Source organism: Nymphaea colorata, chromosome 12 (genome assembly GCF_008831285.2).
Source record: "Nymphaea colorata isolate Beijing-Zhang1983 chromosome 12, ASM883128v2, whole genome shotgun sequence".
Lineage (NCBI taxonomy): Eukaryota > Viridiplantae > Streptophyta > Magnoliopsida > Nymphaeales > Nymphaeaceae > Nymphaea > Nymphaea colorata.
The window spans coordinates 7289140-7305709 of record NC_045149.1 but is presented as its reverse complement, the minus strand read 5'-3'; the positions used below and the strand labels follow the sequence as shown (position 1 = coordinate 7305709).

The 16570-nt window shown below is 37.9% G+C and overlaps 1 protein-coding gene across 5 annotated transcripts; it reads right to left on the bottom strand.

Moving 5' to 3' along the window:
• Positions 1-703: 703 nt before the first annotated feature.
• On the bottom strand, positions 704-15422 carry LOC116265699 (transcription factor MYB1-like). 5 transcript variants are annotated; one of them, XM_050081065.1, is made up of 6 exons: positions 14870-15422; positions 13665-13758; positions 13057-13252; positions 2808-8773; positions 2009-2138; positions 704-1375 (listed from the first exon to the last, which is right to left on the bottom strand). In XM_050081065.1, exons 4-6 carry the CDS (start codon positions 2938-2940, stop codon positions 820-822), a joined length of 819 nt encoding a protein of 272 aa, XP_049937022.1. In that variant the 5' UTR covers positions 2941-8773; positions 13057-13252; positions 13665-13758; positions 14870-15422; the 3' UTR covers positions 704-819. The 5 variants fall into 5 exon arrangements, with proteins under 5 accessions (XP_049937022.1, XP_049937021.1, XP_049937023.1 ...); XM_050081064.1 differs by having other exon boundaries at positions 13057-13241; XM_050081066.1 differs by lacking the exon at positions 13057-13252.
• Positions 15423-16570: the final 1148 nt, after the last annotated feature.

Sequence of the window (16570 nt, the reverse complement as noted above, 5' to 3'; positions counted from 1 at the left end):
TTGCCTATCTGATACCACCAGGGGCCCAAAACCCTTTCCAACTAGAACTTAAATTTTATGTAAGCCCAACAAAAGGTTTCATTCATATCATCCATGGCTTCACTTGATCTTGGCCAAAAGGCCGAGAAATTAATGGCTCCATATTGAAGAAACATTTATTTCAAAATGGGGTTGAGGAGAACTGGAATTTTACGATCTGAAAACAATTAATGTACAGCTTTGTGATGTATAATAGAAGGATCTTAATCTTTAGATGTTTACAGCAATCAAATTCCTTTAAATTTATCTTCGCCTTTTACAAGGAAATGTTTACTGGTATCTTCTTTAGATCCGGATTCACATAAAAGCTCCACAAAAGTGGGTAACCTTCAGATATCCCCAACTTCTTTTCAACATGCTTCAACTAACGAATAAGAGATGGCAGCACTTCATTGAAAAGTTGCTTTTCTTTTCAAAAGCTTCTTTTAACACGCATATCTCCCAGCTTTGATAACAACTGACCTTTGCGGTTCCCTTGCCAACACGTAACAGAGAGAGAGATGTTAGAATTGGCAGAAACCAATAAATACACACTGAATTTTTCATCAAGTCATTGGGATGGGTGTGAAGAAGACAATGCTCATGTAATAATGGAATTCCAGCAAGACCAAGGGGCACCCATTGGTTGAAGAATGGAAGTTAGTCAACATTAATGACTCCCATCTAACTCAGTTGAACAATTCCTTTTTTATTTATATATCTGGATGCAAGAAACCATTTGATGTACAGATCCACAGTACCAACATTCATTATTGAAGAAGGTAATTGACACATATTTTTTCAAGAGGAAGACAGATCCCCTGCTTGGTTAGTGAAATCCATATCAGAGTCCAGAAATCTGCTCAACATCTCCAACTCAAGCTGTTCGAAGTTAGACTCGTCGTAGCAGTTCAAGTCCACCATAGGGCCATCCTCCAACTCACGCCTCAGCAGCTCACTGAAGCTGACTGCTTCAATTGGCACCTGATCGACTTGGTTCTGATCATCAGCCATGTGATTGCTGGGGACCTGCTCTGTTTCCACAGATCCGAAGTTGGGGAAGTCGAAAAACCGGTCGATGTCGATGTCGAGATCTACCTGGGGCTCTTTCTCTAGCAGGTCGCTCGAGGCTCTCTCATTCTCCATGACAGCCTTCTCGCTGGTGAACTCTGGTGTGGAGGAGACGGGGCAGGTGATCGATGGTGGCAGTGGCTTCTGGCTTGATCTCTTGACTTTGCCGTTGATTTTGTGGTTCAGTTCACTCATTGAGAGCGATTTTTTGCTCAAATGAGTATTCCAGTAGTTTTTTATTTCGTTATCTGTTCGGCCCGGCAGCCTCCCGGCTATCAGTGACCATCTGCGTCATAAGCCAGCAAGAAGGGGAAGTTGTTAATTACATACATTGTACGCTGATAGCTAGTTTTGGAAAAGGAAAAAAATAGTGAATTTCAAGAGCGTCCCAGGGGAAAATAATGGTACCGAGAGTTTGGTGGACCTCATAAAAGGCTCTCTCTCTCTCTCTCTCTCTCTCTCTGAGTAAAACAATAAAATGTTGGTATTGCAATGAAGTGCTCTAAGTTGGAGCCCTACCCACATGACTTGTGCTTATTTTCAATAAGAAATGACATTTGAAGAATATAATATCCAAGAAGACAGTTGTATTTAGAAGGGAAAAGAAAAAAGTGAGACAGAAGGTGGAAAAGCAAGTGGGAGAGTAAAAGAAAAAGTTCTTCATATGTACAATTTATACAAACAATTTATTAGAGAATTATTAAAAGTGACCACGGACCCACAAAAATTAGGTTTGTCCATTTTACAATCGCAACAATCTGGGCCGTTCTTCTTTGGCAAAGTAGCTTCATGGCGCTGTGCTCTTATTATACGTTGAGTTTGACATATGAATTATAATGTCATCATAAATCTCGTTAAGCTTCCTTTTGAGATTGGTATGTCAATAATAAGATGGCTTTCACATGGCACTCCCATTTACCTGTTGCCCAGAAGATTGTGAAGCCTCATGATCAAATCCTCCTCGTCTTCTGATATGTTCCCTCTCTTAATGTCTGGTCTCAAATAATTCAGCCACCTCAATCTGCAACTCTTTCCACATCTGTTGAGACCTGCAAAGAAAATGGATGTAGAGATAACTCAGTTTTACAGGAAGTGGAAAAAGGCTCAGACCAAGAAAGGGGACTAGCTTCTTGATGGTGGTTGTCTACCAAATCCAGTGATTTCGAGGAAATGGGTAGTGGAGAAAATGGTCCATGTCAGAACAAAGAATTAAAGTTAGGAAGCTCTGGCTAACTCGAGCTGGTTGAGCTGCAGGATCAAGTTGATCAGATGATGATCAGCAGCAACTGGCACCAATTTGGAGTTCATATACTGAATGTGAATACATTTCTGATTTTTTTTTAGCAGGTTTGGGTTTATTCAACCAAGAAAGGGCGAGTTGTTCACTGGTATTGTAACTCTGAAAGTTCACTGGGATCAGCAAATCAAGGCAGGGAGAAAAGAGTACTGAAGAATGCAGCTGGCCTTTGCGCAACGGAAAACAAAGAGCTGATGATGGACTCTTTTAGCGACATGGGTCGAACAAGGCGACTGCTGAGACGATGGGAGAGGGAGATTCAGAGAAGGAGAAGCCAAGTTTTCTTCCTTCTTTCACAGAAATGAAATGAAGAGTTCATTTGTCGCAGGTCAAAATTAGGCTAAAAAGTAGTAAAAGATGAACTTGGGATACCATAGAAGAGCACCAACAGAAAGAGAGGGAGAGAGGGTGGCAGACAGACCTGCTCTAGCAGGGATGGATCTCCACTTCTTGTCCCCATGAACTTTTATGCACTCTGATAGCCTTCTGTCTTCCTCTGTTGTCCAAGCCCCCTTGTTCACATTTTTCTTGCTGTGGCTCTCAGGCTTCACCATTTTTTCTACCAGAGAGAGAGGGCAACGGCAATTCAAGCTTCAAAATTGAGGTGGGGAGACAGAGAGAGAGAGAGAGAGAGAGCACGAGCCAAATCCCTCACAGTCGACTGTATTTTATAGAGGGAGAGACAGGGAGAGAGAGAGGAAGCACGAGGCAGATCCCCCACAGTGGAGTGTATTTTATACCCACAAGTTGGAGTTAGCAGCCGGCCAACCCCCACATAGTAAGGGGCTGCTGCACAAAATATGAGGGAAGCGCGTGGGAGATCTAACTCTGCTTGCACACCCTGCAGGCTGCCCCACCTAAATGCGTACTTTCCTTTCCCTTCTTCCCTTTCTCGTTTTCTTCTCCCTCTTCCGTGGCTCGGCTCTCCTTTCAGCGCGGCTAGGGCCCCAAACGCGACCATTCATTCAGTCACGCAGCCGCCCTTCACTCACTTACGTCATGCGCCCACATTTTTCTCTTTCTTTTGTTACCAATTTCCATTTTAGTCGGCACATCTTTCTTCTCTTTTTTATAAATATAATACGATGACCAAACCAGTCGATCTTATGTGGACAATTGAAAGAAAAAAAAGAAAATGTACGCACTATATTGAATTCATCATTTTTTTCTTTTTTCTTTTCTTAATCATCCATCAAGCTAAATCAAATAATCCTGACTAGATGGTTGAGTAATTTTAAAAAGTTAGAATCACCATCCAATATATATATATATATATATGATTTAGCGAAACGAATAGTTACATAATTTTAAACATAGAATTCTTGAGAATAAGTAAAACCAAATACAAGGAGCTAATCTGGCTTCGTCTTCTACCACTACTAGCATGATACATGCACGTTATCAACTTAAATTGAATAAAAGTACTTGTTATAATAGAACCATTTTGTGGGGGCTAGGTAGAGTTACTAAAAAGGGTCAAGACTTGATCGTTCTATGTTTAAGATCTCGAGAGAATTCATGGGCTTGTTCTACACACTTATATTTCTTACTACTAATTGAACTGAAGCTAGACAAATATGGGACGGATTTGAATGAGTTAAAACAGGCTCGAAGTTAGATTTGGACTTGGTTGTTGCAGTTAGTACTAGAACCAAGTTTAAAAATTTGACTTAAGGTGCGATGCATGCCCAAGGACACGTATTCGAACATACATGCAATGACCATTAGGTCTTACATTGACGAGTCTTACGTACTCGTCGTATATTATAATGTCATGCTTTGTAGTATTCTTTTTGGGGGACAATAGCCAGCTAAAAAGTGAGTAATTGGTACGCGTTGTTATAGTTATCTCTCTCTCTCTCTCTCACACACACACACACACACAACACGCACGCACATACATATGTCCTCCTTGTTGTATATAGTTTCTCCGCAGTAAATATTCTCGTGTTATTTTTTGATGGAACTGAACAATTAGATGAATCTGGCTACTTCCTAACTTGATCTGTTGTAGAATGTGCTGGTGGTTTTTGTTTCTTAGTTGTCTTTCAAAGAGGTAAAGAACAACTATATAAACCTTATTCCAATGGGATAATACCAAAATTTAATTAGATTAATTTGTTCCAACCAGCAGCAGGGGCACATGTTTTTCCATAGTTATATATTGATGCTTCCATAACTTTCTGTGCTCCTTAGTCAGAAATTTCTAGCTCCGCCGTTGGTAATTCAAAATGAAAGCATACAATATTTTGACTAACTAATGACCATGCATGCATGCGACTGTTTAGCAAGTCTCTTGACGACACAAAAATGTCATTGAATGTTAGCTGTGTTGCAGAATATTGCTTAACCAATAAAATAAAGAGTTATTGGATTCGACCATTGTTTGGCACAGCTGTTTGTCTTCAAATTTGAATCCATTAAAGAGATCGGTAGTTAGTGTTGGACAACATTTTGTACCACCAAAACCCACATGTAAACCAGAATATTGTGGCTTTTGTAAAAGCTATATGTGGTAATACAGGAGTCTGCTGACTTGATCAAAGGGAACTTAATGAATCATGTTTAAAAAAGATCCATGCATTTTTTTTCTCAAACTCTTATGATGTCATCTCATAACTACCGCATTATAGTTCACCAGAATGCCACCTTGTTCTGATCCCTTCATAACCTTGTTCTTGACATCAATCTTGGGATCACTTTGCTTATGCCTGCATTTCTCTATCCATTCGGTGTCAAATGACAAAGAAAACCATATTAAAGAAGAAATAAAAGTCTTTCTCTGTCGATGAGAAGAGGGATGAATGCACAGAGTAAGATAATAGCACCCTGTTAGGTCCTTAATGAAATTGTGCCAGTACAGGATTTGTATTTTATTTTGGTTTAAATCAGTGTATGTGTTTCATATTATTATCTAGTTATCTCATTCTATGGAGAACGTGTTAAACTTTTCATGAACGGTAAGTTATAGTAGTACAATTGAGTCATCAATTTTCACCTTATTTCTTTAGTGTGCAAAGGCCCAAATATTCATCTCCCCATGGAGACAAAGTTAAATTTCTTATATGTAGTGGTCGAAAAAGGCATAAATATATTGGAAAGCTTTTAATCTTTAGTTAACAATTATATTTTTAAAAAAGACTGCTTTAATAATATGATTATGAGCTGATCTTGTCTTTCTTTATGCACTGTTGTTATAATTAGATTTAACTCTTCCTGGTAGTTGGTCTTGAACTTGAATACTCATATTTGTCATGATCCAGAGGCGAATATATGAGATAAGAGTTCATTAAAAAAAAAAGGCTCATCAATGACTATAATTTCTAGTTAAGGATGTGTAGATATGGTAAATTAGGCTATTCAAACACCAATTTCAATGGTGATGCAATTTAATTTCAAGATGATCTCCCTCTCTCTCTCTCTCTCTCTCTCTCTCTCTCTCTCTCACACACACACACACACACACACACACACACACATGTAATGTAGGCTAATATTAGTTGTTTGATTAACATGATTGACTGTTTGAAAGTATTTTTATAGTTTTTGAAAAAGGTGAATACTAGCTAGCTTACAACTATTTTTGAAAAGGTGAACTTTTGTACGTAACACTTTGTGAATCACCAATCAATTTGATCGGAAGAGTTATTAACAGTTTACATAATACATATATATGAGTTAAATCAATTTCAATTCAAAACTGGTTTTTGAAGTTCCCTAATTCCATCTTTGAGATCCACTAATCCTAGGATGGGTAGTACCACTATAGAGAGCAAGAAGAAACAATAGAAAACAATATGAGAAGAACAGAGGAAAAATATGTGAACTAGTGAGAGAGAAAAGAGAAAGTAAAAAAGATTCTGAAACGAAAGATAGATAACTGCTTACAAGAGTTGACATGTTGGTATATCAGCTTTTCAAGAAAGGTAGATAATAATATAACCAATACTGTTTTAAAGTTGTAAAATCTACATATGACAAATCGTAAGGCATTTAACATATTGATTGGGTGGCTAGTAATTCGCGCTTGTAATTAATTTCATGTCTTTATGGTACACATGCTTTAGCAATACATTTATATAGTGAAGCCAACTTGTGTCATCTGGCATCAAGTATCATATATCCATATTGTTGTAGGGAGAGAGGGAGAAATTTTTTATAGGGGTGAGCGGGAGGTTATTCTATCAACCAAACGAGAGCCGAAGCCCCCTTCCCCTTTTCCGCATGCTCCTTAAGGTCCACAATTGTGTCGGTACTAGGCAGTGGAACTGCTCCATGCTTCAACATGCACATAGAGCCCACCCCTTTTTTGGTTCAGAAACATATACTCCTGCAGGTCAAACTAGTAATGCACAACACACACATCTCTAGTCCGCCCGTTTGAGCTATGCCCCCTCGGGCAGAGAGAGAGAGAAATAACTTATAGAAATGAAAATTCAAATGAAAAAAGCAAGGTGACAAGATATCACAAATCATATAAAATGAGAAAAAAAATTAAGAGTACAAAAAGAAAGAAACAAATTGAAGAGTAAGAAGGCATATATATATATATATATATATATATATATATATATATATAGAGAGAGAGAGAGAGAGAGAGAGAGAGGGTCAACAACGAGAACAAGGTACTCCCCGAGATGGAAGGCAAGGTGAATAACAGCAAATGTGTCTGAAGAGCATGCCTAAGTAACCAGGAGCAAAAAGTGAAAAACCTTGAGAGAGAGAGAGGGGAGGAGTAAAACTAAACACATGCATAAGTGCAAACCAAGAAAGAGAGAAGGCAAAAAAAGAGAACATAGAAACAATAGCCCTCTAGGTATGTGAAACCAACATGACTAAATGGGGTGGCGTGAAAAAGGGGGTCCTTTGACAATAGAAACAACAACATACTATTTCATATATCCACTCCAAATATTAGACCAGTTTCATGAAACACTGTGTAACTGTTGCCAATGTCAAACAATACCAATGAGTAGTATGAGTGTCTCTATGATATTGGCATGTCTTTATGATATTGACAACCTATTGTACATCTTGATTCTCTTCTATTTTTCCTATTCAATTTTCAACATTAACCATTCAAATGTGGTGAAAATCACTAAATTGTCTGACTTGCTTGGAATTGGAATTGAGTGGTTAAAATGAAATTAAACTAGAGAGAGAGAGAGAATAGTCACAGTGGATACTAAGTAAGAAAGCACTTTGTGTGCGTCTATACACTAAATTAATATGAGTAATCTTATGTACAATCAATTCAAGCCATGATTTAGCATTACATGTTAAAAGAAGTGGATGACAGTTACTATTTCCATTTTGAAACAAATAGCATCATACTTAACACCTTTTAAGTCATCAATCAAGTTGATTAAACAACTCATGGTCAATACATACAGTCATTATATGTACGTGTACTACATACGTATGTGGGCGTGCGTGCTTGTGTGTGTGTGTGTGTGAGAGAGAGAGAGAGAGAGAGAGAGAGAGAGCAAGCGATGCCCACAATCCATTTTACATCTTGACAAAAGAATGAACATCCCAACGTGGAGAAATCAAAAGTAATATACAAAAAATCGTCTGAGTTGTTAGAATGAAATTGATCATCTCTCTCTCTCTCTCTCTATTAATATGATTCTTTCAACCAGGTGCAACATCAATTTGTGATTATCATAGTAGCCATTTCAAGCAGTTGGATTCGTTAAGAGTTTGATTGGGATATATAATAAGTGTAAAATTTAGAAACAACCATATATTCTTGGCCCCTAGAGAGTTTTCACTTTATTGAAATTTAATTTCATAGATGTATGTATTTTAAGCACTTGATTTTGCAGTTGTTACTGCTTGGATTGTCCAAGTATGTACTTCAACCCGCTTTTTAATGCTTTCGAAAATGTCTTCTGAAAATTTAGAAAACCGCACCTTTTTGCGTGCATGCTTTGGATTGATGAAAAACTTGAATGCATTATTGCAAGCTTTTACGAAAACCAAGATATTGATTTTCTGTTGGCACTAAATTTTCAGTAACTTACATGTTCTCTACCAAATAATGGCCGAAAGTACGTCTATTTTCTAGCTACCCATAATATCATGCAGAAGAAGGAGAAGAAACCTGCAACTGTTCTTTAATAATGGCTAAAAAGGAAACCTAACAAAGGGAACTCTATGTTACGATCAATTTAGGTATCAGTGACGGACATGGACCCCGTCATTGCTCAAATATGGTGCAGTGCATGCGGCAGATTTTGCTTATATTGTTCTGCAACTTGCTGCAAATTAAACTCTCACCTTTCCCTTCATGGATTATGACCAGAAGCACGCATATGTCAGACTGCTACTGCATACATTACCTTGAATGGATAGGAAAGAACTGCAGCTGTTTCAATCTGCATTCTGTAAAGATTGTGTTAGGTGTTGATAAACAAGATCTGATCAAACAGACATATACATTCATATGATCTGGTTTGTATTTCACTATACATTCATCAATATATACACTATATAGCGCACAGTTCTCTCTCTCTCCCTCTCTCTCTCTCTCTCTATGATCATGAAGAACAAGTATCTCTACAAGCAATGCCACATTGGTAAGACAAAGTTCTGTGCCATTTGCGTACTTAAGAAGCTACAACAAAGTAATCAGTGTAATATTTGGAGATCTTATTCTTTTATTCATGCAAATCTGCTGACCGCTCGAGCAAAGAATTAAACTGGATCGATCTTGGTAGGAGCTGTTAAACCCTTTAATGTTCAAGCTATTTGGAGGTTTTATGTGTGGCTATGGAAACAAAATAACTGATCATGAAAGAAGATCTAAAGGCAACTCCTTGGGTGCATGGTTTCACTGCATGCCTGCCTGCTACTGCACCGCAAATCTTATGAATATTATAAGAGGACATGCTCTTTAGTTCCTCGAGGAGAATCAATTTCACTTAACATATGCATTAGTGTTCCTTAGAAAGTGTGATGTTAATTCAGCATGAGTTTCGTCGATTCCTATGCTTAAGAGGCGTTTGTTCCAAAAAAAACAATAGTAATATTAACTAGAAATTTAGTTACATTGCGAAAATTGGTGCCAACTAATAGTTTAAAAAGAAATTCAGTGAAACCTAGATGCGCATATTTTGATTGGCAACGACATAAAGGAAGCAGGGAAAAAGATCACACGAAATTATAATGAATTTCTAGGGTCTTGATGAAGAACTTGTTGCCCTCTCAGATGCAATCGGATGAAGTTTATGCCAAGATGTCATCCTAACTTAGTTCTGCATACCTTCAATGGTCCATCATCTTGAACGTTGCACCAGCTGATGATCGACCAAATCAACCATGCTCAGGAGGCAAAACAAGGGCTAGAAGCCTTAATTTCTCTTCATTTTTACAACTTTTTGAACAAGGACTAGTTATCACCAGTTCCCCCAATGTGGATTGCACCTTTTTGAGCAATGAAGAATGATTCACTGAATGAACTATGAACAAAAAATACCACAGCAACAAAAAATATAGCTCTTGCAACCTACCACATCCACCTCCCCATGCTCATATCTACCACCTTCATGCAACAACGGTCGGACCGAGGCTACAAATTTGTTGTTTCTTCTTCTTTCTCTAGTCGATCATCGGCCGCGCTGAATCCAGAAACAAAGCACCTTATACCTCCCTTAAAAAAAAAAAAAAAAAAGACCTGGATCGATAGCGTTAAAGGGCGTTTACGTCAATTCACATTGACATATATTGAGTAGGTACCAAAAAAAAAAAAGATTGGTAGTTTGGAAGGGCAAGCATCCAAACTTTCTTTTGACTTGAACCGTTTCCTTTCTTTAATTTCTCTCTCTATACCCCACATATTCTCTCTCTCTCTCTCTCTAGAATTGACCGCGACGAGTAGCTGAAGACCGTTTGACTCCCATCAACAGCCGGCTTTCGAGCCGAGCCGAAAGGCGGGGTGGTCTGGTCTGTGTACCGACCACTCGAAGCACCTATCGAGGTTGGTTGCGTTAGTATCTACCGTTCAGAGCTTGCCTAACTACCTGCCGTCACGTGCCGAGAGATCGGTTGGCACGTGAGACGGTACGGCCCCTTTCTGCTCCCAACTACTCGGCGCACACGTAGTCGATAGAGCACGCACCTTCTTTTTAAGATACAACGTCCTTTCAACAGTACCATGACTTCCTTTTCTGTTTTGTTAGACCGCGTCAGTGTGCCTTTGTCTTGCGCTCGTATTTGTTTGCTGTCATTTATTTTTTTGGTATATGTACTTTTTTTTTTGGGTGCTTTGGGACGATAAAATACAGTTAGTACTTTCTTTTTCTTATTTTTTAATATTTTTATTGGTGCAATTTGTTTTTTTTTTTCCTTTTTGTAGTTTGCATGTTGGATCTGCAGTCATGTACTAAGCAGTGTTACCAAGACGATCAGTTTCTGAATCCAATCTAAAAGACAAAAATGAATTGGTAGTGAATGGTATCAAAGTAGAGAGTAGGCAAAGTTCCTCGATGCAACCAAAATTTATATATATATATTATATATAATTATATAAAGTGAATAAAAAATAATATTAAATTGTGATAATACACCATGTGCCACCTAGCGGGTTGATAACAAGAGTTAAACTCTAAGAGATATAATCTCTCGTTGTTCCTTAGTAACTCAGTGGTAGAGCAGTCAGCTGTTAACTGGATTTGGTCGGGGACGATATGGAGGAGCCCTCAATGGCTCCGTTGTTGGTGGAGCCACCATTTCACATCATTCCAACTAGGGGCGGAGCCAGGATTTTTTTAGGGTCGGGCAAGACAATTTGTGGGCCGGGTCAGGATCGAGTCAAGAAGAGCGACAAGAACGACCGGTCGAGTCAAACTAAAAAAAATTTGATTTTTTCAACGTAAAAAAAAAAAAAAAATTAGCCATGGCCCGGGCACCCTCCCTTCGCCGCTGATTCCAACGGTGTCCAGTAGCCCATTGACGACGGCACGGCAGGAGGAGCCACTGGCAACTCCCTCTTGTACAAGGGATAGAGAGAGAGGAATAAAGAGATGATAAACCTGGGCAGCTGTTCGATTTTAGATCGGTCGGCTCAAATTTGATATTCATGAATATATAAAAAAGTTAGAGTTAGCGAGTATATATATATATATATAAGATTTTTATATAGTATTGACCGCTTTTGACATATAGTATACTAGAGCACATTTGGCATAGTTAGTAGTTACTACACCAATTTCCCTCTCATCTCATACCAAGAAAGTTGGGAAAACCCATGCCATCATCACCCAATCAGCCTGGTTTATGACGTTTATTTATCCGTTTTCATGACCTCATTTTTCGAGCTAGTCAATATATATATATATATATAGAAAGAGAGAGAGAGAGAGAGAGAGAGAGAGAGAGAGAGAGAGAGAGAGAGAAGGGGGGGCATTCTAACAGTCTGTCACAATAAATAAATTTATTTGTTTGATGGGGCTGGGTGCTGGTTTACGAATATTTAGAGAACTTCACATGGCTACGCATATTTAAAGTATTAGAGGGACCAGCTCTCACTGCTGAGGTTGAGTGGACCATTAGCTGGTTCAGTTCCAGTTTTTCATCAAGGCCACGGGCAAAAATAAAGTGGAAACTGAAAGCTAGCTGCTCACCAAATGGTCTCCACCCAATGTTCTAGCAAAAATGTCGAGTTCCGGTGAAGATTCTTGTCTCGGACAAGAATGGTAAAGCCGCAGCTGCCCGTTGCATTCGGTAGATGAATGTGTTAGGTGGACTTGCCAGTTTGATTTCTACTTCCATCTCTCGCTACTAAAGCATTCGGGTTTGGGGCGGATATGTAATCAATTTGGTACCCAACCCAGAACGTACCAGATCCATTTGCTTTCCTTTTTTCTTTTACTTTTTCTGATTTATTATATGAAAATGAAAAAGGCCATTGCTAGATCATTAGCTTTTTGGCAGTCCACATACCATTTAGAAAATTCAACTGTGATGATGTGGTCGATTGGATAAAGGAAAATTGAATAAATTCAAGGGAACCAGACTCACTCTTAAAGGTTGTTTGATCCATTATGATGAATAGTTGAGAGAAAAACAGATGGATATTTTGATAGTCTATAGTATTAGTTTATACTTTTTTTGTTTGTTTGTTTTTTTCTCAATTATTCATCATGATAATTTTTTTTGTATGTTTTTCTCTCAACTATTCATCATGAATGAACATAATGACTCTTGTCTAATCTAGATGTACTTAAATTGCTTCAAATGGCCCTTCTTTTTTGGGGGCAATGCCCCCCATTCGGGCCATGTTTTATTTTATGGGACATTTTATCTACATTTATACAAGTAAAAGAGAAGATGTACTTAAATTGCTTCAAATTCATTTTGGGGGGCAATGCCTCCCATTTGGGCCATGTTTAATTTTATGGGACATTTTACCTACATTTATACAAGTAGAAGAGAACCTCAAAAAAATGCTAGGGGGTCTATATATAGTTTAAATATATAAGATCCTTTATTGTTGTTAGATGGTTAAAAATTAAAAAATATCGTTAAAAAAAAAACAGTTATTGCTGGGACAAGCTATTAAGGTTGGATCCGCGGGCACAAGTCTACTGCAGGCAATAAGCAATGTCATAGTTAGGGAGACTAGTTTGTACTTATCAGTAAGGAAAATTGGAGCTTAGAGGTGTTACCATTGACTAGGCTGGTTGCAAACTGATCGAATTCAGGCCCCCGACAGCCAAATGCATTGAAAGTCTGTTGAAATCCGATTCAGTGCACTAGGAAGATCGGATTGCACGCGCTTGCAACCGCAGTCTTGAATGTTCATCTGTCTTTCAAGGCATTTTAGAGGTGCATTTGGTGTGAACTTCATCATCTGGAATTTAGCTAAATATGTTTGTTTCATTAGGTTGAAAACCTCACATGCGAAAGTTATGCATGTACATGATTGAGAAAACATCTAAATCTTAACCTGTCGACTGTATAAGATTTGTCCAAATAACAGATCCAAAGGAAATTTAGAAGCTTCTATGGTGCCCATTTCTTGATTCATGGAAATGATAGTGGTTATAAGACAGTAAGAGTGAAAATATGTTATAAGTTTAGTTTAAAGCTGCTAGACATATAAAGCAAAAGGCAGCATTCAAGGAGAATTATATGTCAAAGAACGAAGAACAGTTAACAGATCAAGATGACTTTTGTATCCGAGAAGTTAACCCTGAAATACTTTAGTTCAAGGCAAAGCTTGTACTAAATTTTCAGAGATTATGTTGTTCATATGAGCTTATAATACACTGACCTCAACAAAGTAAGATCCTGCCAGCATCTTGAGTCTTCATACCAAGGAAAATGGACTCTCCTGTGATTCCAACACTTTCGATGTCATGTTTTTCCTGTATTCAAAGGGATTCGTTAAGTTGTAAAAATGATCAGTTAAGATTGCAAATTCGCAAGAAAAGAAACACTGTTGGGTTTATAATTCTAAAGTTATCTTCCCTCAAATTAAAGAAAGCTAATTATAGAGAACAACTATGTATGTTGCTTCCACTTTTAGGAAATTTCTTACCTGTGAACTCAGTAAGTCTGAATTCATCTGATACCAATTGAAACTCCAAGTTGATTGTATACAACAAACCCAAGCTACGCCTCTAAACAGTGACAACGATCAGATATTTTGGGTGCAAATAGAAAACAGAATCGAGTTCTGGTGTATGCGTACAGGAATTCTCTATAGAGTTAATCTATCTAACTATAATGTATTAATCGAGAATCGTTCCTTGGTTTTATTTTTCTTTAAAATCTAAGGTTGCTCTCATCAACAAGGTCCAGGGAAGCAAGTGCACCAATTTCTCTCATAGAGCCAACTCAATCTCCTTTTTTTTATCTTTTCAAAAGATTGGCCACGTCGATCGATACAGTTAACTTGTTTGATATTGCTGGAATTTGCTCCTGAATCCTCTCCAAAATTCCAACTTTAAGATAGATTTTTTACTAGGATTGGAAATTCAATAATTTAAAATTGTATGCTACAGAACCAAGAAGATCATACATGAATTTGGTCTCTTAAACCGTGCCACAGGGTCAAGCTCGTGAAAATTTCTAACTGAGAATAGTAATCATACTAACCCTATATAACCTTTTACATGTCTTTGTCTGTGTTCCTTCACTCTTGTACCACACCAGAAGCTATGGTGGTGCAATTCTTCTTCTACATATATTTGATCCGTAAACGCCAAAACAGGAAAAGAGCAACTCCTTTTTACATCATATTGAAAACGACTTACTGCTTTTACACGTTGCTGAAAAACTCTGAATTATTTTCCTCGTGAACTGCGAGACATGAATATAATGATCTTCAGCTTAATCAAAAGCTAAATCTTATGATGCACCGTAAATTATTACCCATTGCCTGAAGCCGACATTATAGGTGATCAATCATGGTAAACAACAGTGCATGATTGACTACAAATGGTGGTTTATAGCCACAAAAGCAAGAACACCAACCTGTAACAGAATAGCTTCGTTGTTCGATTCATGTGGGCGTTATTCTTCATTATCACGATGAGATAAAGTTGAGGGATCTCTCACTCTCTAGGTAGACGCTGCATTGAGACTGTACCTCTCTGCTGTCGCTTGAACTGCCGGATTTGCGTTGTTTTCATGGACATTAACACCGGAGAAGCTTTCATCCTGCACCGTTCCCACTCATAACAGTCCACTTTCATATGATACTGATTACCTCACTGTAAATCTTCTTCTTCTGTCAGTAGTCTTTCAGCTATCTCTCAATCCTTCCCCATTTACGTCAAGGGTATGTTCGCCCTCGCAGGATCTTCTTGCTTTAATTTGCTGCTGCTCAGCAGGCCTTCGCCTGCGCGCGTGCCAAGACTGTTAGCTCTTACTTGTGCGTCAAAACCTTGCAACTCTTCCTGTTTCAGTTGCTACTCCCATTGTTACTGCCATCTATGTAGACGGGATCTACTAGCTGAACTAAGTGCAACAGTAGCTTTTCTTTCTGAAAAAACTACACAGCACAGTTTGCTGTTCAGACACTGGGCTTCGTGATTGGAGGGATCAAGGGGCTTCAACTACTCTTTCATTGGCATATTCACAAAAAGGAAGTAGGCGGAAGAAGACGATCGGTTGACCGAACGTTCATGTATTTCTCCGTAGAGTCAAAGTTCGTCGGGTCCGGACGATCGAGTTTTAAGGATTTATTGAGAGTTAATTTCTTTTTATCGGGCCATAATCTATATCACAATAGCTGCTAATATTTAAAAAATATTCCGACTGTACATCACAACGTTAGGACCTAATACAATTTAAGCAAAACTGTGAGGTTAAAAAATTAAGTTACCGGGGCCTATTTCAGACGTGTTATAACATGAAATTAACAAAAAGGAAAGCAACTTTTACTGTTCATATTAGTTTACCTATTTATATATTTTATGTTCATTATTTTTATATGCTATATATAAACGTAAGTGTGATACTTGAGTTAAAGAATATATACCCTAGATTTACCAAAACCTTGAAAACAATAAAGAAATAGTCATAGCGGTTTATGCCAAAAGGGCTTTTTCCCTAAGCAAATACTTTTTTTTTTAAAGAAAAAACATGGGTAGCATGCAGGTGAATGTTTCTTATTTTATGGAATGGTTCGGCTTTATTAATAGGAGAATTTTTATTTGCAGGTAGTAGAAAAGGCAGAATTTTTAATTTTTTGGTTTAGGAGCACTCTTACTTAAATTTCAATTTTTAAGGAGCATTAATATGTAAAAAAAAAGTAAAAACTAATGAAGTTTATGTATATAAATAAAGCAAATATTGTGTGGCCACAAGATAGCTCCGCCATTGCTTGCAGGCCTAACTTTTGCTTGTAAATCATAAGTTCAAGAAATGATCTTTCAGCAAGCGCCATACTTTCCAAACCGACAAAATAAATCGCGGCTTAAGGTGAAATTCCAAATAAAGTACTGCAATTTTGTTTACGTTATCTTCTACACTAAGTTATATTTTGATCATTTCATCAAATTGTCTTTTGCATATCGGTTTAATGAAGTACAATCTAGGTCTTTATTTAATAGCATTTATCCCAGCAAAATACAGGTGGGCCACTGAGGTGTTGCGCGCATAAAGAGGGGCCGGCGTGAATATAGCCCTTACAAGAAAATTTTTAGAATCCTGTCCCCCTTTTCAAATTAT

What these genes read in the sequence shown, in the direction of transcription:
- LOC116265699 (XM_050081065.1), bottom strand. Translation starts at nt 2,940, where the DNA reads ATGGTGAAGCCTGAGAGCCACAGCAAGAAAAATGTGAACAAGGGGGCT. An exon ending in ATCCATCCCTGCTAGAGCAG is followed by an intron (nt 2,139 to 2,807) that starts GTCTGTCTGCCA and finishes TTTTCTTTGCAG; the next exon opens with GTCTCAACAGATGTGGAAAG. An exon ending in CACAATCTTCTGGGCAACAG is followed by an intron (nt 1,376 to 2,008) that starts GTAAATGGGAGT and finishes CTTATGACGCAG; the next exon opens with ATGGTCACTGATAGCCGGGA.